Source organism: Meles meles, chromosome 12, assembly GCF_922984935.1.
Source record: "Meles meles chromosome 12, mMelMel3.1 paternal haplotype, whole genome shotgun sequence".
In the NCBI taxonomy this organism is placed as follows: domain Eukaryota; kingdom Metazoa; phylum Chordata; class Mammalia; order Carnivora; family Mustelidae; genus Meles; species Meles meles.
Genome location: NC_060077.1, coordinates 40,701,396 through 40,726,234, shown reverse-complemented (window position 1 = coordinate 40,726,234; position 24,839 = coordinate 40,701,396). Strand labels below are relative to the sequence as shown.

The window sequence follows — 24,839 nt, the reverse complement described above, 5'->3', positions numbered from 1 at the left end:
CATGTTTATGAAGCTCTCACCCCTCCTGAGCGATGTCACTCTTATCCCGAGGCCTGCTACTAAAAATACAGTTCTGCAAAAAATTGACAACGTAAAAGGCACCGAATCTAAGAATAATTAGTGAGAAGCATATCTCAAACTGACCAATCATTGCTCACTGCTTATTGAGATTGAGAGAAGTAACAATCATTACGACTTTATCATCTACTCCTGGAAAAAGCCCACAGGGAGTGGCCAGAGAGCGCTTCTTTTGAAAAACTAGACTCAGAAAAAAAACATGCTTCTTTGGAAACCTTTGAAACTGAGGTGTTTCTATCGTACGGACACTGAGCATCCAGGTTTCCTCCCCAGGGCCTGTTAGAGAGCTCAGAACATGTGTTTCTGGACTAACCTCTTTCCTGGCTTCTTCCATTTTCTCTTGGTGCTGCTTTCTGTGAATATATTTTCTTCTTCTTATATTCTCTGCACTTACACAAAACACCGTAAGTCCTTGTTAGAACATGGCAGGGGATAAATCATAGAAACCCAAGTAAAATGTCTTTTTGGGAAAGAAAAATTACATTTCCAATTTTGGTGGTTTTTTTTCTCCTTATAATGAATTCTATACCACTGTACTATTAAAAAAGGTCTGCATATCATGACAGTCTGGATAGTTTTTTTTTTCCCCCCCTAAAGGAATCAGTGGACACATTAACTGAAGCATTCTGCTAGGGGTGATCGTTTAAAGCCATTCATAAGCTTGACACGCTCAGTCCAATGGCATTTCCCTGAAGAATGTGGTGGCTCTTTGGTGACTTTATTTGCTATCACCATGGCATTCCATAAGAAATAACAAGTCCCTTTATTCTTTCCAGTTTTCCAAACACCATAATAAGAAGCAATTCCTTGTGCTGGCTGCACATCTGTACACCATCACTCATTTCCAGAACCAGCAGCGGAAAAATGAGGAGCATTCCTAACTGGCAACAGGACTGAGAGACAGGATTTTCTTTCACTCTTATTAGAAAATGACTCTAAATGTACGTACCAGTTAAACACAGCTGTCTGTTACAAGGAGAAAAAAAAAAAAAAAAAACATTCCCACACAGCAAGGATATCTCATTTGTTGAAAAGAAGAAATCTGTGCTGATCAAAGCATTTCATGAATTAATATCTAATCTGGCCATTTTAGTGCGCCATTTGTAGAGATATCCTGGACCAAGATTTCAGGAAACAGTCACCAGGCAACACTAACAAAACAGAGCAGCCTTGGCAGGAGAAGCAAGAGAAAGACCTACATTTCATTTATCTAGAAATAAAATACTCATAATATTCATTGCATAAGGGAAATCATACCCACAAGCTATAAGAAGCTAACTCTTTTGATGGAAATGTTATGTGTTCCAACAAAAAGCTCCCACAACTTGGAATCCATGACCTCTTCTAGAAAAACAAATAAAAAGCTTCAAGTGTCCTGGCTGGTCAACACAACCCAGAGGTTGGAGAGGAAAAGCATCCTGCTGTGAAGAGAGGGAAGTGAACCCCAAGTTCAGCACTAGATGCCCTTCTTCCCTGGACCAGGAGGTGGGGGTCAGGGTCGGGGGGTAGTAGCTGAGTGAGGAGCAGGGCATCCCCATAGTCCCAAACTAGAAAACTCCTGGAGGCTTATGCATAAGGGTTTGATTTTTTTTTTCTAATTTGAAACACAGATTTTAAGAGAGCTTTCTGAATGACACCACGGCTTCACAGTTTATAGTATAATTATGGTCCCTCAAAACTGCAACTATTCGGTACAGCAGGGGAAAATGTCTCCTAATAGCTGTTAAGTTGTTCACAGAAATCAGGGCTCAGTCATTCCTTAGAAGAAATGTAGAGTTAGGGTTCTTAGCATTTTGTGTTAAAGGAAGGTCTAGAGTATAAGAGGCAGCCAAAAGCCAAAGTAAGGAACTAAAAGAGAAATTGACAACGAACTGCAGGGAGGCATAAGAATCAATCATGATGAATGACAATGTGAATTTTCTCTTAAGGGGTGGTACCTTAGATGGTCTCCAGCTTCCTGTTTTCTATATTCAATACGGCAACCGATGACTTAGTGGCATTTATTTATTTATTTATTTTTAAAGATTTTATTTATTTATTTGACAGAGAGAGATCACAAGTAGGCAGAGAGGCAGGCAGAGAGAGAGAGAGAGGGAAGCAGGCTCCCTGCCGAGCAGAGAGCCCGATGCGGGACTCCATCCCAGGACCCTGAGATCATGACCTGAGCCGAAGGCAGCGGCTTAAACCACTGAGCCACCGAGGCACCCGACTTAGTGGCATTTAGAAAATAATATCAGAAATGCTTTCCTCTGGGGCGCATGGGTGACTCAGTGGGTTAAAGCCTCTGCCTTCGGCTCAGATCATGATCTCAGGGTCCTGGGATTGAACCCCACATCGGGCTATCTGCTCAGCAAGGAGCCTGTTCTCTCTGCCTGCCTCTCTGCCTACTTGTGATCTCTCTCTGTTAAATAAATAAATCTTAAAAAAAAAAAAAAAAGAAAGAAAGAAATGCTTTCCTAAACAGGCTTTCTCTCTGGACTACTTGAAGGATGCTCAGCCAACCATAATCACTATTTAATGCCCCCGTGGGCTCAGGCACACCCAGTGCATAAGATAAGGGTATGTATGGCAAAAAGGGACCAGGACTGGGTGGAGGAAAGAATCTGAGGGAGGGGTGAGGGGAGCTTTGACAAAGCTCTCCCCATTCCCAACTTTAAATGTTCCCCAGTACTCCCCAGGACTCTTGCTATTCATGCTCTCCTTACTCTTTCATTGTCTATCCACACAATCTCATTCACTCCCATATCTGAATTAGTATAAAAGACAATGACTCTCACAAAGCCTACCAGTCTGCCTTCTCTTCCAAATGCTGAATGGTATGTCCATGCTACTTTCATTCCAGGCACTTTAAATACGATAGTTCTGAATTAAAGTCATTATCTTTCCCTATACAGTTTTCTTCCAGGATTCCACATCTGCCTATATAGTCACTCAATCCAGAAATTTAGAAGTCATTATAAGTTATTGTCTCTTACCACTATCCATATCCCCAACCTACACCAATTAATCAACTCTGCTCATTTTCAGGATAATTTTTTAAAATCCATCCCCTGCCCTGTATCCCACTGCCACTGTCTTAGTTTGGGTCCTTAGCATCTCTTGCCTGGTTTACTGCAAAAACCAACCAGTGCCGATGTTTCAAGTCTCTTCCTCTTCAATTACTATTTCATAGAAGTAGCTTTTAAAAACGCAGATGGCCAAATAGCTCCCCTATTTAAAGCCCTAGAAACCTATCACCTCTTGTGAGAGGCAGAATTCTAAGATGGCCCCAAGATTCCCTGTCCCTAGGGTGTATACGCATTACACCATCCCTGGGACCGTGAATAGAGTAGATCTCATTCCCATGATTAGGTTATGCTGTGTGACACAGCTGACCTTCAGATAGGGACATGATCTGGGTGGGCCTGACCAAACTGTGTGAGCTCCTAAAGGCAGAGTTTTCTCAGGCTGGTAACAGGGGGAGGCAGACAGATGTGAAGATCTGGGATTCAAAGCGAGGGAGGTTCTCTGTTGCTGAGACAAGGAGACCTCATTGCAAGGACCCGAGAGCAGACTCTGCAGCCAAGAGTGGTCCCCGGATGACAGCCAGTGAGACAGTGGGGACCCCAGGCCTACAACCAGGAGAAAAAGAATTCTGCCGAGAGCTCAAAGGAGCATGAAGGTGGCTATACCTTCGCTCAGCCTCCAGATGTAGATGCCATCAGTGAATAACGTGATTTCTGCTTTATGAGACCTAGAGCGGAGAACCAGCCAAAAAGTGTGGGGTGATAAATATGTGTTGTTGTAAGTTGCTAAGTTTATAGTAATTTGTGACTCAGCAAGAGAAAATCAAAATATCTAAACAATACCCAACCCAGGTAGCACATCAAACCCATCCAACCTCATGGGTCTTTGACCTTCCTTTCTAGCCTCATCCGTCTCCTGTGCCCTTGATGTTCCAACTATAGTCAATGCTCATTCTTCACATTTCCTTACCTGCTCCGGCTCTAACCAGAATTATGTAACTCTCCTGAGCATAGTTAGAATTACTCTGGAAATTCAAAAATAAATAAGATAAAACCCATGAATGGTGTTGGTCTTTCAGTTGGCTTACAATACCACGGAAGGGACGGTCCGCCAGTGTTCTTTCATAATTAGTATCTACCCGTCAAATAGTGACACACATGCTTACCATTTTTAATATGAACCAGCACTAAGAACGATTTAACTTCTAAGCAGGCATTTAAAACCAGATAAAGGTTTGTAGGTTTGCTTTTTATCGTTAGTCCTGTTTCAAAACCTAGATCCTGAAAGAGAAAGAAGAGCCCAGGAAACACGCCTCAAACAGCCACTCCGAATTTCTTCAAGCAAGACAGAAGTTCTCCATGTAGTAAGAGATCTGTCCCAACATGAAAAGGAAGTGAGCTGGGTAAGCTCCCATCTCTTTCCTTCTTCCTGGCTTCTTCTATGGCGTCCTTAGCTATTTAATGAAGACCCAGCATAGCACAGAATTCCTAATATGATAAGCAAACAAACAAACAAAAACCATCTCATATCTTATACTCTCATATCTTATACAAAGAAAGGAGTACCTGAATTTTTTTTTCCCCAAAGACTTATTTATTTGACAGTGAGATAAAGAACACAAGTAGAATGGCAGGCAGAGGGAGAGGGAGAGGCAGACGCTCCACTGCACAGGGAGCCCGACGTGGGGCTCGATCCCAGGACCTTGGAATCATGACTTGAGCTAAAGTCAGATGCTTAACCGACTAAGCCACACAGGCACCGTGATGACCTGAATTTTTTAAAGACACTTAAAATAAAACTGAACAGTGAAAAAGCCTCTCGAAATACATCACTCAGAGTGTCACTAGGTAAGAAATCAGAAAATACAGTGAGTTAACTAGAAAGAATGCTCTGCGCCAACTTGCACAGGGACTAGAGATGAAGAAGAGGGTGATGTTGTCAGGCCCCTTCTGTAACAGACTTTCCTGCCTGATTTGAGGGAGGTCATTACCAAAGCCAAGGAACACTACCCTACTTGCTCACCATAAAACGTGAGTCAGTTCAGGATAAGAGACTAGCATGGAAGCCCGAAATGGAGTGTGTATAATTATTTTCAGGACATATTCAGGCTTGTAAAACACCTACTGATTTCTGACACCTCCGTAATAGCACCTTAGCTGTGTCTTCTGTCTGTTCTCAGTAGGTTCAAGCCGGGCAATGGGAGAAAAAAATGGGAGAAAAAGCAGCTTTCCTGTTTTCCAGGTCATTTCTCAAGCCTCACAAGCTTCTAGGACACTGGTTGAGTTGTTCTTGTTGTTCTTTAAGATTGACTTTTTGTTACAGTGGTTTTAGATTCACAACAAAATTGAGAGGCAGGTACAATGATTTCCCACATACTCACTCCCTGCCCTACACAGGCACAGCCTCCCCCGCTAGTAAGATCCCCCACATGAATGGCTTGTTTCTTTCAATTGATGAGCCTGCACTGATTCATTATCATCACCCTGTCTACACCTTACGCTGGGGTTCACTCTTGGTGTTGTACCTCTTGTGGGTCTGGACAAAAGTACGGTGACGTATCATGAGAAATACTCTGTCCTCTGTGCTCTGCCAGTTCAACCCTCTATGTGCCCCGCACCCCATCCCAACCTCAGGCAAACACTAATCTTTTACTTTCTTATAATTTTGCCTTTTCCAGACTCTCATCATCTTTTGACTGGCTCCTTTCATTTAGCAAAATGCATTTAAGGTTCCTCCATGTCTTTTCCTGGCATGATAGCTTGTTTCCATAGCACTGAGTAATATTCCATTGTCTGGATTACAACACAGGGTGTTTATCCATTCACCTACTGAAGGACAAAAGCAAATCTCTAAAGAGTATGGAGGCTAGGTTCCGTTTTTTATATTAAAGTAACTACTACTCTCCGGAGTATTTTTATTTATATTTCTATAAACAAGGCCTAGAAGGATATACCTTATGATTGGGGGGGGGGGGGTGGAAGTTCCATAAAGTTAGGGAAGCTTCTGAAACTGCTGGCTACTATAGTCCCTGAAACCTACAAGCAGTCAATAACCATTTGTTACCACTCTCGACCACCCTGAGAGTTCTGGTTTGTGGATAAGAAAATGGAGGACTTCAGGGGATGAGTGACTTATAAACAAACGGCAAAGCGAAGATGGCACAGTCTACTGCTAGCTACTATGATATGGTGCTTCCTCAAGTTTGATGCCCTTGGGCTCCATATTCCATTCTTTGGAGAGTTAATTGTGAAAACTTACTCTATGGTATCATAATCCTGCAGTCTGATGTGATTACTTCCATAGTAATTGATTTGATACATAGTAAGGGATCTCATACTTCCCTAGATATTCATATGTTCAATACATAGGCCATCTCCACATTATGTGTTTCACCAACATACTTCTAAAAGCCTGCATGGGGAGCCAGGGTGGCTCAGTTGGTTGAGCCACTGCCTTCAGTTCAGGTCATGATCCTGGAGTCCCAGGATCCAATCCCGCATCGGGCTCCTTGCTCAGCAGGGGGGTCTGCTTCTCCCTCTGACCACCTTCCCCCTCTCATACTCTCTCTCATTCTCTCTCTCAAATAAATACATAAAATCTTTAAAAAAAAAAAACCTGCAGGAAAGTGATCCTTTTCACTGATCTATTGGTTCTACTACTCAGTGAATAGATTCAAAGAAAAATTATAGTTCAACATTTCTACCATTCTATCTTTAATGAACCCTCATGTTTTGAGAAGTTCAGCATAAACATGGACAGGGCAGGTTCCTCAGCAAAAGTCCCCAGCTACTTAAGCAAGTTGAAATTTGTCAAAGCTGAACCCAATTTTTCCATTCACATAAGAATTTTTAAATGGCTCTCTCTTTGTTGGCGTGACTTGTCCTAGACACCCTGAGCATGTCTGTCTGATACAGAAAACTTGAGAGAATGAGTAAATATGAGAAAAATATAAAACCTTGGCAAGAATGACAATTTGTTTTTCGCGTATTGGTAGCCCCAAAGGGAGCTTACATTCAAAGCTAAATGCACTATCAGCCTTGAAATAAGTGCCCAGATTGGCTGCTGTATTTATTATTAATTGTGGCTGCAATAAAGACTGGCCGCAGAGTATGTCACCGACAACAACAAAAAAAATAAGGATGTATTCAATATCACTATGAAACATCTTAGCAGAGCTTTCTCTCTTCTCTATCTCGTTATTTTTCCCATCTCCTACTGAATTATTTAATTGCCATATCCAAACAGCAAATATGACTGAGCTGAAATACTACTGTGAGATTTTTCCCTTTTGAGTTGAAAATATTCTCCGAAGTAACATGGCACCATATTGACTTCCCTTCACACGACACTGGGCTGTAACACACATGTACCAGCCAAACCCTGAAACCAAGTAGAGCCTGACCATGTGCTTCATTTTCCGACTGGATCAGCCAGTGTGTAGACACCAGGAGTCATGTGAAAACTAGCTCACTGTAAATGTTTTACCCTGTCCCTGCAATAGGACCTTCATTCTCATACTGTATACCGGTCTTTCCTGAACCTACTTCTGTATTTTGTTGGAAACGTGGAAGGGCACACACACATGTGCACACACTCACATTCTGGGGCACTGAACTCAAGTTCATGTTCTCCTCCTGCTCAGAACCTAGGATTCTACTAGACTTCAACTCTGGATTCAAAAAGAGGACACATGTGCTGTTCTTGGGTCTCTGACCTAGGAGACAAGTCAAAAGACACCTGCCTCTGAAAGTGAAGGTAATCCAACAAAGTGGTATCAAATTCGAAAGACTATCACACCATGTAGAAATGGTCCCAGGTTATTACCCATCTATGACAAGATTTTCTAATCTTATTGCTGATACCAGTAGTCTCCCTCCTAAACTTCCTTTAGGGCCAAGACTATTTCCATGAAAAGAAAGGCATCAATTTAAATGCTAACTAAGGGGAGATGAGCTATAATCTTGAAAATTATAACCTGTCTTTCATGGGGGAAATGCTATAATTATAAAATGAACTGGCAATTGATCAGGAAAAGTGAAACAAAAATCCCAGTAGAATGAAAACTGCTTCTTTCCAGAAGGGACGGCTAGGGTCTTCAGTTTCAACTGGCCTTTTCACTTTGAGCTGGGCTGTGGTAACTGTACAACTTGCCCAAAATTATTCTATATTAAGGCAAAGAGCTGAGCCAAGCCTGAACTTTGTTCCATATACCAATTTGAGGAGCTCTGTGCTATATCTCCAACTCTTTTCCTCTTTCTTCAAAATGAAACAATGTTGTTTTTAAGGCCTACTCTTCACATAGTATCTTATCTTATGATAGTATAACCAGAAGCAAAGGCTTGGCAATCATTTCCAGAAATTAATTTAAGAAGTTTTAAAAGAATGACATTCTTTCCATAGACTTGACCAGTCTCTCTCGGACAGGATCTGCTCATAACCTCAGAGCCCTTTTGTTCCCAGGGAGGCCTAATTAATTAATCCACCCCAGGCCTAAAGCCAAGCTGCCAGTTTATTAAAAGGAGACACTTATTAAGAGTGTCTATTACAGATGTGCTTCGAGAAGGTTTCAAAGCCTTCCAGCCACCACCAGAGGGGAGGGAAGGGGAGACAGAAAGAAAGGAGACAAGAAAGTGAACAGAGGAGACACTCCGGTGGTTTTGTTTCCTTACTTACACCAAAACCACATACATTACCTACAAAATTAAGAAAAATCGATTTTGAGGTCAAACCTCTGCAAAATTAATAAAGCTCCCTGGGGGGTTCTGTACATAGTATGGTGTTAGTTCTACAGATTGAAATGGTTACAAACAAACAGAAAAAAGCATTTGTATTAAGGCAAATAATAATTAAAACTCAAATGACTCACTTTCCTGTTTAGAAAAATACATCAATGCCTACTCTGTACATACTGATCGGTGTATTCTGGAAAATACAAGGATTTTAGTGAGGTGTCTAAGCAATGTGTTGAAACTGTAATATAGGTCCACAGCTAGAAGACCCCTGGAACAGCTAGGCCAGTTCAACCTGTGTGAATGCGAGGTTGTGGTCACCACACGAGGGACCGATGGTCTGCCATGTTGGGAGACTTTTCCTGAGAGAAATGAGCAATGTCTTGGTCTAATGTAGGGAAGCACTTTCTTGGCCTTCAGGGCCAGGACAGAGTTACAGGGGGCATGAGCCACACTCAGCATGCAGAAGCAGAATGGATGCTAGGTGGGATGGCCATCCGTCCGTCACACCCGAACTTGAAGCAACAAATATTCTTTCTTTTACATGGTCTTGCCCTACACATCAAATTAAGCCTAAACCTAGTGTGCTAAGGAGAATTATTTCTGGAGAAGCAGCTGAGAGACCAAACCTTCACCTGAGCTCAGAGAAAGGTGTAAGTGGTTGACCCACAATCTCGTAAGGGTCTGTGGCCATAAGGCCACAAACGGAGTAAAGGAATTAAAAGATTCTGTCCAGAGCACCTGTGACAACTCTCAGAGCTAAAACTGTGGGACGACTCTGAAGGAGGCGACATTTAAAGCAAGCAAACTAGATACAAAACACGAACTATAATCTGAAATTCTAATCACGGGCTGTTGAGAAGTAGAAACCAGGATTATTTTCCAACCTGAAAGACCATTTCCTTCATTATACAAACAGGGAAGGGACATCTTTGTCATAATCAACCACTGTGTGGTAAGCGGCTACAAGACACACAAGACTGCTCGCCAGGGAGGGGGACTGGCTCGTTTTGCTGGTGACTCCCACCTACCCGCACACGGAGCTGCCAAGCCCATTTCATCAAATCAGCAACACGAGGGGGTCGGAAAACACCGTGGGAACGTGAAGAGAGGAGGAGTAATGTCAAAAAGCAAAGCTAGCACTTCAGCCACACAACATTAGACTACGGACATGTGCAAAACCATCTCCCGCAGGCCTTAATGCCACATGACAATGGGCAGTAAAAGCCAAAAGAATTCCTCAGTGATTTTTATCTTTGACACAGCATCCATCCCTCAATGCACACAGATGCTTAGGTTCCCAAATTCACTCAGCCTCCGAACCACCACCCGGTCCAGTGACTTACTGGAGGGTTCGACTGCTTAGATTTCTTCCCATTCATACTCCTCATTTTAACCTTGCTATGGTTTAGAAGGTTTGACAGATCATGTCTACACTCAGGATGACTATGAGAATTTATTTATTTTATTATTTTATTATTTTTTAAACGATTTTATTTATTATGTGATAGAGAGAGACAAAATGAGAGAGTGAACACAAACAGGGGGCGTGGGAAAGGGAGAAGCAGGCCTCCCGCTGAGCAAGGAGCCCGAGGCGGGGCTCGATCCCAGGACCCGATCCCAGGACCCTGGGATCATGACCTGAGCCGAAGGCACATGTTTAACGATTGAGCCATCCAGGCACCCCCGAGAATTTACTACTTCTAAAAAATGAAAACCAGGAGAAAAGTTTTACCAATGTGAGTAAAAAGCATTCGTTTTTCTTACCCAAGCCTTAATGAGGACAAATCTGAACACCACGGAACCATTTAGTACTGGTTCTGCCAGGTAAATGAGGTGTGTGTGTTGACAGCCCTTGTGCTCCTATAACTGCACTCAAGAGTCATCACACAAGGAAACCAAGTTAATTAAAGTCCTTCCATCATCAGGAGTCCCCAGGGGCATCGGCCTTCAAATAGGAGAGCTGATGCTGCTGGACTGAAGGCCTTCAGTGACAGCACACGACAGATGGTACGAGGTGGTAAGGCGTTCAGTTGAGCAGAGAGACCCACTGAGAGGTTAAAGCAGAATTTACACAATTACACAGACTCAAAAACTCTGTGCTTTAATGCAGTGTTGAGTGAATGATACTTGCACTGGTTTGGAAAAAAATCCTTATTTTCTACCTTTTTCAAATTCATTATTATTTCTTACAATCCATGAAAAGGAACAGATGCTCTAATCAACTTTGGTGGAACATAGCAATTCTATTTGCTATCCAGCCAAAGACTTCCAAAGCAACCATCAGGTATTTTAATCACATAACCTACACAAATAAGAAAATTCAGACACTGCATTTGTTTTTCCAGCCAAATCCCAGTAAGTGGAAATATGAAATAGAAAAATGAATTGGACAGTTAATGGAATCATGGACAAGACAGAGCATTTGGAAATTTTTTAAACAGACCCTTCCTAAAAAATAGAAGTTAAAAAAAAAAAAAAAAGCACATTTAGGACATGGTGACATAAATTTTCTTACCCCCTCTGGTTCCTTAGAAGCATCTCTGTGGTATCAAGACATGCTTGTTGGAGCTCACTGCCCCGTGTCTGTGCTTGCTTGGGATTCTGAACCATCCTGGAGTGCCCTGAATGACAGTCATGGAGCTCATTCAACCAGGGGATGCCTAGACCCGGCCAAACCTGGGGGCCGGCTTTTATGGCTTCAGTGTTGCACCAGAGTAGCTCCATTTGATTTGCCCCAATCTGGATAGAAAGCTCTCTCCAGTGCGGCCAGTTCACGGGCATGTTGCCCAGAGGTATCAGTTCTGTGTGAATTTAACTGGGGCCATAAACACTAAGTCCCTCTCACCACTGGATCGGCAATATTTAGGGGCTAAATGGAGGGAGGTAGACTTTCAAATGCATGGAGAAACACAGCAAGTTCCGCGAAAGTCACACCCGCAAGGTAAACCTGCCATAGCTTTTCTAGTGATGCACTAGACTCCTGTCCCCAAACAGGCTGTTGGGGAAAACAAACCAAACTATGCCATAAGATGGATTAAACATTTTACACAAGCAGGAACAAACTTGTATTATGAAATATGGACTCAAATTTCAGATGATGTCTGCCTTATTTTCCTAAAACCAAATCAGGCTAGATAAGAATGGTGCCCAAACAAGAGAAAACATTTGTAACTGGATGGTCATTAGGAAATACATTGTGTGCTAATCAGTCAGACTGAAATGAGTCTGCAGAACACAGAGCCAACGCAACTAAGAAGTGGTGAGCGTGATTTCCTTCAATACATGGGACTGGGATATTTTCCTTTATTTTTTCTTTTATAATTCATGTCTGAGACATAAACAGCAACTGTGATAGGAAACTGGCTACAGGGAGTTGCTGGTGTTCTCTAATGGTCCAAGAGAAATAAGGGAACGCAGTGGCAGTAATTCTGCTTTGCATACAAGAAAATAGGGTGGCATGTAAACATTGGCCAAACATCTATGATCAAGACGCTTAAAAGATGGTCTTCTATTGTAAGAAGATCTTTTCTTCTGTTTTACTCATAATGAAATTTTCTTATACTTTAGATGATCAAGATTTAAGAGGTGGAAAAAATTACTGAGGGAATAGTTACATGGAAAAACACTGGTCGTCACAATGATCCAAGCCTACTGCTGGAGGGAAGTATGAAAAATGCAGCCGGATTGGAAAAGGCTTCTATCTAAACATGAGGAGGCAGGAATCGAAGACTTAAGGGTTCAATCATTGTGCTCAGAGAGCAACCAACCAATCCTGTAACTCACTTTTCCAGGTTCTGGAAGTGGGACCGGCTCTGTCCCACTGCAGCACCGTGGGGCTAGGGGAAATGCTACCTTGTGGTTTCAGAAGAAAAGTGGGCTATGCTAGTCCAAGGCAGGGGTGTGTGTGTGTGTGTGTGTGTGTGTGTCTTCACAGGGGGTCCTTTACATGTGACTATGTATTCTCATGATGAAGGCATGGCAGAGGTGAGCCCTGTTGATTTTGATGGTGAGGTCATGAAGGCATTAAATAGGCCATGGGGGAAAACACTTAGGCATAGAGATTACATTTTTTTTTTTGGATGTCTTATTAAATGCAAGAAAGTTACATGTTACTGGCTCCTGTGTTCTATTCTTCATTCACCTACCACTGTACATGTTCGGCACAGGAACCAGGGAGGCACTTCTGCTTTTTCAATTCAGATTTTTGAGTCTTTTCTCTCCATGAATCTTAGACTAGGAAGGGGCATTGGAAGTTGTCCAGTCTGAGACCTCATCCGAGGGACTGATGGCTTCCATAAATGCACCTACAGTTTCTGCTGGAATCCTCCTGCAGAATACTTTTCACAAGGTTAACATCAATAATACAAAACATTTGTTTTCTGTTTACTTAAAACTTGGACCTCCCATAACTTCTACCTTAGTTTTACTTCCTATACCTTAAACAAACTATGCATGTTATGACAGACACTCAATGCCAACTTTTCCTAGTAGGGGACATGTGAAAATGTTTTCTTTATTCAACACATTCTATCATTCTTCATAAGAGGTTTCCAGATTCCTCACCACTCTACAACTCTCTGCTGAAAAAGCTCAAGTCAGAGTTCACTGTCATTCCCATTATTAAAAAGCTACCACTTATTAAGAATATGCTATGTTGCAGAAAGTAGTCAAAATAAGCATCTGCTTTAATCTTCTCAAAAACGGCCTTTTGAGGCAAGTATTTTCACCCCCATTTTTTCTGAGGAAACCAAGCTTCAGAAAGCTAATGTTCCTTGAAATCACATGGATTACAAGTAGGTAAATGCTTTCACACTTGTGTCTAGGGGCTCTGAAGAGTGCTATCCTGTATGAATTAAAGAACAAGATACAGCGGATGGGATCTCTCAGGCCAGGGACCCGGTAGGGTACGGGTGGGTGTTGGGCACTGGCCACATTTGGGGAAACCACACGCTGCACTTCCACACAAGCCACCGTGACCGCACGGAAGTTTCTGACAGCTATACCACACCGCTGTTTAACGCTGAGTTTGTAATCGACTTAAACCCAAAGATTAGTTTCACCAAACTGTTATTAAGTCTGACCACCCCTTTCCCCAACATGTTTCTATTTTGCATGTGATTCTTTTTTTTTTTTTTTTAAAGATTTTATTTATTATTTATTTGACAGACAGAGATCACAAGCAGGCAGAGAGGCAGGCAGAGAGAGAGGAGGAAGCAGGCTCTCTGCCAAGCAGAGAGCCCGATGCGGGGCTCGATCCCAGGACCCTGGGATCATGACCTGAGCGAAAGGCAGAGGCTTTAACCCACTGAGCCAGCCAGGCGCCCCTGCATGTGATTCTTACAGAGTGAAGTCTGGCCTCCATTCCCACTAAACGTTATCTCGCTACTTTGCTACGCACTGTCCACTTTGTGAGAAACCCGGATTCTGGCACATATGCTGGTAGTCACTTAAAAATATCATTCAGCTATTTGTTAGGCATGAGCCTTCATCCAAGACGTTGATGAAAACTCTGTGTACTGGAGAGCAACACTGAAGGACACCTTCCCTAGGGCAATGTTTTTCAACACCATTTACCTACTATACCCCAAGCACGCTGCCAGCCAAGGTTTTATGTTCCCCAGTTCCTGTCTAAAATCAACAGTCACTTTGAATATGTGTTTTCAGCTATATCTTGTTGCCGCCTTGAGAACATCGCTGATTCACAATCCATTTTTCAACCAGTCAGCTACAAAAAAATCCATTTCACTTTTTACCGTGCCCAAATTTCTCTGTTTTCTCCAAAAGTATGTCAGTCAGTAGTGACCATGTTTTCCTCTACTACCAATGTCTGTTGTAAAACTGAAAATATTCTGCTGGCCAAGGATTTTGTGTCCCAGAGAAGTACTCAATTCTTTTTTTTTTTTTTTTAAGATTTCATTTATTTATTTGACAGAGAGATCACAAGTAGGCAGAGAGGCAGGCAGAGACAGAGAGGGGGAAGCAGGCTCCCCGCTGAGCAGAGAGCCCGATATGGGACTCGATCCCAGGACCCTGAGATCATGACATGAGCCAAAGGCAGAGGCTTAACCCACTAAGCCACCCAGGCGCCCCTGTTAATTCTTAAGAATCTATCAACTTCAGGGCCACCTGGTGGATCATTCAGTTAAGCGTCCACCTTCGGCTCAGGTCATGATCCTAGGGTCTTGGGATCCAGCCCTGCATTGGGCTCCTTGCTCAGCAGGAAGCCTGCTTCTCCCTCTCCCTCTGCCCTCCCACTCCACACGCACATTTGTGCTCACTTTCTCTCTCTCTCTCAAATAAATCTTAAAAAAACAAACAAACAAATGAACTCAACTTTATAAAAAAAAAATTATAAAAGAATATAACTGACCAATCTTGCCATGTGACTCAAAATGTTCACCGTGACATTAAAAGTAACACTGAATTGAATCCAAAATTAATTACAACATAAAAATTCTGAACTCAACAACACAGATTTTATTCCTAATACATTTGAAGCTTGGGCTATAAATTAAGTTTAGCCACATGATCAATACTTCATGTACATCAATCAGCCCTGAGGCATCTATTCCCTCACACAAAACACCACAAACTTTTAGATTCTCCTTTAGAAACTCTGGTAGCCATGACTAGACGATGGCCAGGTCAACCTGTTTATTCCATTAATAATACAATCAACAGAAAGACTCGCCTCAAAATTAAGAAAAAAGCTTCACTTGGATCAATTTTTCCAGAAAGTGGATCCACCCTGGCAAAGTACAATCTTTCTTGTGGCTACAAAAGTCCTTTAAGCTTCAGAGTAAAACCCAGGTGGGAGTACATTACTGGATCTCCCAATTTCCAGAATAAAGCTCTCAATCAGTAACTGGACACTTTGAGCTCAGAAATCCAACAAAGTCAAAGCCAAAAAAAAAAAAAAAAAAAAAGAGTCAAAGTTGGATCTGTGCATGGCACACCTTAGATAAGACCTTTGGAACATTTGCACTCCATGCCACAGCCCATCAGTATTTGTCAGGTGACAGGGAGACAAAAACTCTATCAATTAATATACGATACAGTAACTTTTTTTTTTTTTAAAGATTTTATTTATTTATTTGACAGAGAGAGATCACAAGTAGGCAGAGAGAGTGAGAGGGAAGCAGGCTCCCTGCCGAGCAGAGAGCCCGATGCGGGACTCGATCCCAGGACCCTGAGATCATGACCTGAGCCGAAGGCAGCAGCTTAAACCACTGAGCCACCCAGGCGCCCGATACAGTAACTTTTGATCTAAGAATTTCTTTTCAAAAAAATTTTTCCCTCTATGTTCCTGCAAATTAGTAAACCAACCCCATCCTATCATAAATGACATGATCAACATGAAATGGATTTGAATCTTATGATCCAAGAAAAGGACTGGGTGCAGGAACGTATTACGCGAAACAGAACAGGAATGAGGAGGGGGTGTAGACAAAGAAAGCAGAAAGGAGAGAGAAGCATGGGAAATCGGGTGGGCTTGGGGCTGGCGGGGTCTTCGGAGGGCTAGAAAGGCACGATGACACATGTACACTGCCTGTGGTGCCCGGGAGAACCTCAGAGCACACAGAGCAGCAGAGGTGCCCTGTGTAAACACGTGATGGGAGCTGGGAGCTGGGAGCTGGGGGGGAAGGGCTGTGTGATGTCTCCACATGGCCAAGGGCAGGCAGGCAGCTGAGGCGGGAGGCATAAGCTCTTGGGATAAAAACATACCGGACAGTGGCTAACTGAACATGATAAAAAGAAAAAGGAAACGTTCAACCTGAAACTGAATCACCTTGCCGAAAGAGCAAGCTGCTCCCTTCCAGCCACGGGGAGAAGGTGCCGTGGCTCGCTCACACCCAGACCCACTCCTGTGGTTTTAGTTCATGTCCTTTATGTGTTCTCCGTGACACAGGGAGAAGCCACCCATCTCCACTGCTACGGACGGGTTTGTGTCGCTCTCCTCTGTTAACCTGCCCATGCTAACTATCTCTGACAAAACTCACTCAACTGCTCCTTCTCGGAGAGGAAGTTTCGCGTTCTTTGCAAAAAGAACAAAGGATAGTAGACCCTTTTACACTCAAGGCTGTACGCGATGTACATTTAAAAAATGACTCTAAGAGGAGGACATCCATGGTTCAAATGATCCTACCAATCTACCAATGCTATGTACAGAAATTTACAAGTTCCTACCAATTAAAAGTTGCAATGATGCAAGTACTAAAGATATTATTAAATAACTTAAAATAGAAAAATGAAATTATCTGAATAGAAGTAAAACTACTCAAGTAGAAAAAGTAAATTCATTTAAATGATAGCTCATAAGATATTAAAGAAAAACTTGATTTTTTAAGGCCCCCATTTTTTTTCCTACCATGGAAAGTGTTGGAAATTTTTTTTTAATTAAGATTTTTCTTTTGATTGTACCATTTCGTAGATGTTGTAAGTTCTTTTAGTAATTTGATTTCCTATTAGAGACTCTGGGAAGAATTTTGTATTGAAAAACGGGGACTGAATAAATTTCCAGGGTTCTGAAAACAAGAATGCATCTTCTATGTCTCATACCAACATTCTCCAGTTCTCAATATTTGGACCCCCTCCCCCCCCAAAAAAAAATTTTAAATATGCACTCACCTCTACGTCACAGGTGTATTCTGACCCATCCAGAAGTATCACTTTGCACTGCATGCTTTTAGGCTTTTTGACGATCTTTAATGGAGATCGAGATAGCTTACTGCTGGATGACTTCTGAGAAAGTTTATCGTCTTCCAGTTGCTGATATTCGATCTGTTTCGCAGCCCCAGCAGCGAACTCCTGCTCCTTGTCAGTGACCTGTGAAGAGCAAACAATGAACAGAGTTCACTGCAAGACCGGAAATAAACAAAGCAGTGCTCGGGCAAGAGCAGAACCCTGTAGACAGACTTTCCTAATTCCCAGAGCAGGAGTGATGTCTAGATCAGGAGACTGTGAATGGACACTTACGTATACACGGATATTTCTCATGCTAATGGTTTCGCCTAAATAACTTTTGCCATTTAAATGTACCAATGGGGCTTCATTTCAGTTTGACTTGAGGGTTTAATTTAGAAGCACAGAGTTTAGCAAATGCCATTAAGACTTCACTAAGTAAAGAGGGATACAAATGGACTCTTGACTTTTTAAAAAGGGACTATTAGCCAGTACAGTCTTTAAATCATTTAGATTTTATCCACTACACTCTATTTCCTTCATTCACTGGATCCTTCTATAGTCTAGGACCCACATCACTCCATATACACAGAAGATATCTGATAAACTTTAAGGCCTGGAGAGCTACAAGTATTAATCTTCTCAGTAATTTTATAACTATTCAAATATTTGATTGAGCTCTAAATCAATTCAATGAAGCCAGAAGCACTGAAATTCATCACAAAGTAATCCTCTTTTGTCTGTTTCCCCCCTCACTGTAATGAGCCAGTGTAAGAGCAGATCAAATCTGTCCAAAAGCTTTAATCTGCTTTCAAAGCACAACAACATAGTCCTGGCTAGACTCAGAACGGCAGACGATGTCCTACGGAATAGTTAAATAACTAGTTAAATTCTCCCTTGAATCAATAAATACGCTTGGAAATCTCTCTGTGCACCTATCATCTTTACACCTCCCTTCTTTAATCTCTGTGTGTTTACATACACGTATTGCATTAAGTACAATGGACACAACATTACAAACAGCGTCACTTGTACAAAATAGTGATTAAATACCCTATGCATTATGCTGGGCTCACCACAAGTGTAGCACCTGTCACCATACAATACTCTCTTCCATTAAATAACCACCATTGGCATTAATGTGCAAATTCAACGCATGGGCCAGACTATCATTTCCACTAGTCTGCAAATGAACACTGACAGACCAAAGAAAGACATGTTGTGAAATTCAGCTTACGCCCCTTGAGTGAGCTTGAATTTTCTTCTCTCACAAACATACTATCCTCCTAGTAACTAAAAGCACATGATCTTGACAATAAATATTTATTTAGGTTTATCACTTCAACTTTTTTTTTTTCTTATTAGTGGCTACAATTTTATGATGCTCTAATCACAAAATTATCTTTTGGTATGTATTTATTTTGGATTTTAGGTATGGATTTCTGTGCTTATAAAGGCATTTTCTATCTGGTTTTCCCTCTGGATTATAAATACAGTCCCTTCCTCCACTACTTTACACAGGAATTCAGAGCAAAGTTGTGAGAAGTTCTTCAGAATAAAAAGACCAATTTGCTGAGTGAAGAGACCATGAAAAAAAAAAATTGAAAAAACAACTTCAAAGGCCAAAATAGTTGAGAAGGTTAGAGGTAGCTAAAACAAGTAAATAAAAGAAAACCTGCTCTACCAACTTGGTCCAACTTTTGTTTTTTTGGGGGGGGGGGTGACTATTAGTCTTTCATATCCAAGTATTAGAATAGTGCTGCAAAAAAGTCAAACAACTTTGGCCTTAAGCTAGTTGAAGAAGTTTGGTAACCTTGGAATTTTTTTTTCTTAAGATTTATTTTACTTAGAGAGAGAGCAAGCATGAGCAAGCCTGGGGGGGAGGGACAGAAGGAGAAAGAGAATCTCAAGCAGATTCCCTGCCGAGGGCAGAACTAGACACAGAACTCAATCTCATGACCCTGACATCATGACCTGAGCCGAAATCTAGAGTCAGCCACTTACCTGAGCTACCCAGGTACTGCAATAACCTTAGAATTTTATATCATATATTTTCTAACTTATGTAAGACTTTAGCACTTTTTAAAAAAGGTTTATTTATTTATATTAGAGAGTGAGAGAGAGAGCACGAGTGGGGGGAAGGGCAGAAAGAGAAGGGGAGAGAGAATCTCAAGCTCCAAGACTGGGGGAGGAGTGCGGGGGCTTGATCTCAGGACCCTAAGAGCATGACCTGAGCTGAAACCAGGAGTCAGATGTTTTATCAACTGTGCCATCCAGGCATCCCAAGATTTCTGTACTTTTAATTCACATTTTCATCTGATCCCAGGCAAAGTCAACTGAAGCTACATTTTTATTTAAACCTCACTACCTGGAATCAACTTTTTCTCTGTATTGGGGAAGATGAAATTTCATTTTTCCTCTAATAAAATCTGTATGAGACAAAGCTTTCTGGGCTAATTTTTTTTTTTTTTTACTTTTTTCCCATTTTATTTATTTTTTTCAGCATAACAGTATTCATTGTTTTTGCACAACACCCAGTGCTACATGCAAAACGTGCCCTCCCTATTACCCACCAATTCTGGGCTAATTTTAGTTCAACTCCAGACACCCCTGAAACCACCAGCACTCAAAGGGAGGTGTTGTTTCCAAAAACACTGAAAGCACAAACCCATCCCTGAGCCTCTCGTGCACCTATTTTCAACAACTTGAGAAGAGGAGACCAAGGACCTCAAATGAAACATAGTCACAAATATGTGAACACTATGGTCACATATAATTCATTACAATTTAAAAATATCAGTATCAACGCTTTTGGCAACTCCTATGCTTCAAGGAATCCTCATGACAGCTCTGGGAGGTAGATATCCTGGTCTCCTCACCCTCATTTACACATGGGAGAGAAAAGGGCAAGGGCACAGTCTCCACAATTCCCCCATAAAACTGACAGCCTGGAATTCAAATATGGCCAAGCCCATGTTTTCATCGTCACAGACTACCAAAATGTACTTCGTTTCACCTCCAGCATAACTGGGATCCTAGTATGAGTCAAAGAAGCCGAGAGCAAAAGAACCTGAGAAAACGGTCTTTTCTGATCCCTTCATCTTGTGAACGAGGAAGCGGAGGCTCAGAGGCCGATCGCGCTCTCTTGAGATCTCTGAGATAACGAAAATAGCCGGGGAAGAGGCAGGAGTCACTGGTCCTCCTGACTCCTCAGCCAGTTACCTTCCCCTCAAAGTGCTTTAGTATCATTTCTCTCATTTTGTTTCAGACATCTGACTTCCAGAAAATAAAATACATGTATCATGTCCTGGCCCAGAAATTCTTTCTTCTGAACAATTATCTCCCACTCTCACATTATTTCATTTCAGAGTTAAGAGGAAAGAATGAGGGGAAAAATACCCCAGCCTAGTAATTTTAAGTTTCTGAAGGTTTAAAAACAATCAAACCACCACCATCTTCACATCTCCAAAAAAAAAAAAAAAAAAAAAGAGAGAGAGAGAGAGAGAGAAAGAAAAGAAATGGTAAAGGAAAACCATGATGACAATAATGGCTCCTTTTTTGATTAATAAGTTGGAAGGATAACCTCCAGCTCCCCATCATGAAACATTTTAGATCAGACACAGCAACTATCTACAGAACATGAAAATAAATATTATTTTTAATACTGCTTAAAAGCAGAACATAAATACCAGGGGAAAAGAAATAATCAGGTTGTAAACATAGTTTAATGTTATAATACTGTGCTGTGCCTTACAAAGAATTTCACTAACATGCTGATTTCGTGTCTCTTCTCTCAACGTCTTCTATAATTTCTAGCTTGACACATATACTTCCAACTTAGAAAAAGGTCAGTCATTTTCAGAGACTCCCAGATTTGCTTACCATAGCATGAGTGGGTATCCTGACACATGTTGATTTCGAGTTTGAAGTTTCAAGCCAAAATACTTTAAATATGGATTCATTCAAAGCCCAAGTATAAGCCACACTACTTGGTATGAAAGCTTCTAAAAGAAGTAGTCACATTACCTCTGACAACTTAACTATGACTCAGTCATAGAGTTGAACACACATGCACATGAGGGAGGGAAAGGAGACCCACCTGAACACCCACTCAAAGTAGCTGGCAACATCAGGATCAGAGTGACCCCTGGGAAGAATCAAAAGACCTCAAACCCCATGCCTGAATAAAAATTAGGAGGCTAATTAAAGCCATTGGTATGGTGTCTAACCTTCCTGCAAACCCAGATAAAACCAATAACCTGCCACCCAGATTTCAGTGTGGGTTTAAGTGCTTTAATCAAATGAAGGCGTTACCAAGCAAGGTTGTGGAATGTCATTCACTGAAAGTCTTAAAATAGCATAAATTTCCATCTGCCTGGGACCAGAAGGGGAAAACAGATGACCCCTCATAGTTCCCCCTAGTGCTAGGAGACCAAGGTCAGCCCAGACCCTGGCAAAGGTCAGTAAACATTCCTGAAGTGGTTTTCTGGGTGATGCCAGCAGGTGCGAGAGACCCGGTTGACAGCCTGGGTCCCGGGGCTCACCTCCTTCCTCACGGGGGTGCTGTGTGCCGCGGCCTGGAACTGCTCTAGGGCCTGGTGCTGCTCCTCGCCACTGGGTTCGGGCCCTGGACCCTGCGGCGCCCCCGCGTGCCCCTGCGCCCCCGCCGCCTCCTGGGCCTCGGCCTCCTGCTCCGGCTTGGATTCCGAGTCTGAGCCAGATTCGGTCGTCATGGTTGATTGTTCTGCAAACAGAAAATGGCAAGGTCCCATCACTTGGTGTAATTACCTTCACAAAAACTAGGCACAAAACCAGGATGCTACGGGGAAAGGCTGCACAGGACCACAGTCAAAAAAGGGAAACGTGCACGCAATCCAACAGTATCCTTCCTACAGCACAACCCTAAAAGACAATGTCCATTTACCGCAAAGATGGTTCAAAAATCAACATTTAACTAGAAGTCAACACTTATTTTTAATGATCCCAGGTTTTACTCCTATTAGGAGTTTTGCCACAGATGGCCAGAAAATGACATTAAAGTAATGGCCTAATAACTACATATCTTAGACACATTTAATTTCAGAACAATGAATCTTCTGCATCAGCTGGATCTATATCTGGGAAGGATAATCTAATAATGCAAACGGATATTCTTTCTCTTTCCCTCTCCCTTCCTATCTCTACCCAGAGCTCCTGCTCTGCCTCCAGAACCCCTGAAACCAGCCATCCTTCCATGAGCAAGCGCCCTTCCTCTCCTTTCTCAGAATCCTGCCCGCCCTTTTTGAGTGAACAGTGACAAAGACAACACAGGCTTCGCTGGTGACACGGAATGGGTCCCACTCTGGACAAGCCCTGGGCGGGGCTGGAGGGAAGCGGGAATCCTCCTTCACGGTGAAAAGTCGCAGCTTCTTCCTGACTTCCTCCTGTTTCCCCTGACAGTTCAAAGAGGAGTTTGTCTCAGCTCATGAGGGATTCACATGACATAGCTTAATATATAATAATCTTCTCTTACACCTGAAAACACCTTCTAAAATAGAACCATCATCTTGTAATAGTTTGCTAGTCAAGACACTTCAGTATTTTGTGCCTTAGTTTCCACACGTGCCAAATGAGGGAATGGAACCTGCCCATAACCAAAGAACTTATTTCCTGGGGGCTCCTTAATGGGCATGCCCCCTCTTAATGGGCATGCCACTAAGCTTATAGCAGTTTTTTGCTAAAAACAGCACAAGAGGAGCTGTGCCAGTGGCTACCATGTCATTTTAAGTAATTTCTTATCTTAGGTAGATGGTAACTATTTCAAAAACAAATATCCCAGACTGTCATATGATTTCTCTTCCTAATTTTATGGTAAAAATATCAGGAACAAAGGGCTAGTGTAACACTCTAAGCAAATGATACACCCGTTAGTATAATACGGAATTATGCAAAATACTACTCCATAGCAAAATCACCATTTAGTTCTGTTTTCACAACACGCGCTGGAGAATGTTTAATAACTTGAAGAAGAGGGAACATACAAATACCAATCTATGTCATAAGCTAAATGCTACATCCATGTTTCCAATCCACAATCCTATTTACAATCACCAGCCATCCTTTCTGTTGACTAAAAGACATTATCAACTTGGCATGTGCTCAGTTGCCCAAAGCATATGTAAATATCAAGACCAAACACTGAACAAGATAGTGATCCAAATAAAGCGAACACATTTTCTTTTTTCCTTTTATGCTTTAGATTTTTAAGCAAATCTTCAAAGTAAATATTATATTCCCTTTTGTATGCTTTTACTAGAAAGTGTTAAGTCCACAGAAAAAACAGAGAGAAGGAAAGGTGGTGTTATGGTATAATCCAGAGCCTATAATCAAATTCAACCTTTTAGAAGGGAGAGGGTCAATTTTAATAGTCAATTCAATTTGCTGAACTCTCAATTAAGTGCCAAATATAAGTCAAGAACTGCCCACGGTTTAGAAACAGAAATAAGTATATTTTTAAGTTGTGTGTTTTCTTTTTTAAGATTTTATTTATTTAACAGCGACAGCATAAGCAGGGAGAGTAGAAGAGGGAGAAGCAGGCTCCCCACTGAACAGGGAGCCTGATGCAGGACTTGGTCCCAGGACCCTGAAATCATGACCTGAGCCAAAGGCAGTCGCTTAAGCAACTGAGCCACCCAGGTGCTGCAAAACAGAAGTAAATATATTTTAGTCCAACCTCTCTCCTCACCCCAAGGAGTAGAAGAAATGGACTCTTCTCACAATATATTTTCTCCATCTTCCTTATTGTAATTAAACATTGTTTTAGCTGGTATTCCTTCACCCAGCTTGAGACCACAGCAAGTTGAGGTCAGGTGATGAGGTCTGGACCAATGAGAAAAGAGAGAATATGTCTGCAGTGTTTAGGTCATCGTCATAAAGGCAAGGGCACTTGCCCGAGGTTTCCTTTTCTCATTGGCTAGGAAAAAATGATCGATCTAGTCACCACAGACTCAGTCATGGAGGCCCCAAATTCAGGAGGATGCCAAGGCTACCCCTTCCAACTTGGGCCAATGGATGAACTCACGGAGCACAGCTCAACTGCTCTGGATTGTTCCAGAAATTCATTTCTGTCCTCCTTGAACCTCACTAGTCTTGCTCAGGGCCAATCTAATACGTATTCCTCAGACTAAAATTCTACCAAAATACAGTCATGCTCTAAGAATTCCCATCTCATTAAAACAAATAGCCTTCCCTCAGTCTCACATTCTCCATCAGCTAGACCATATTTCTCTGCTTTCCACTCACAGCTTCTCAAAAATTTTGTTGACATACAGAAGACCACATGACGAAGAAAAAAGAAGCTGA

The 24,839-nt window shown here is 41.9% G+C and overlaps 1 protein-coding gene across 21 annotated transcripts in view; it reads right to left on the bottom strand.

Moving 5' to 3' along the window:
* The window catches only part of EPB41L3 (erythrocyte membrane protein band 4.1 like 3), a 147,493-nt gene that overhangs the window by 67,814 nt on the left and 54,840 nt on the right, over positions 1-24,839 (bottom strand). For all 21 annotated transcript variants that reach the window (XM_046025328.1, XM_046025330.1, XM_046025333.1 and 18 more), the window contains 2 exons: positions 22,043-22,242; positions 17,445-17,642 (listed from right to left, as the gene is read on the bottom strand). In XM_046025328.1, the coding sequence (XP_045881284.1) occupies positions 17,445-17,642; positions 22,043-22,231 (387 nt within the window). In that variant the 5' untranslated portion in view covers positions 22,232-22,242. Of the gene's footprint in view, positions 1-17,444; positions 17,643-22,042; positions 22,243-24,839 lie in introns of those variants that run through there.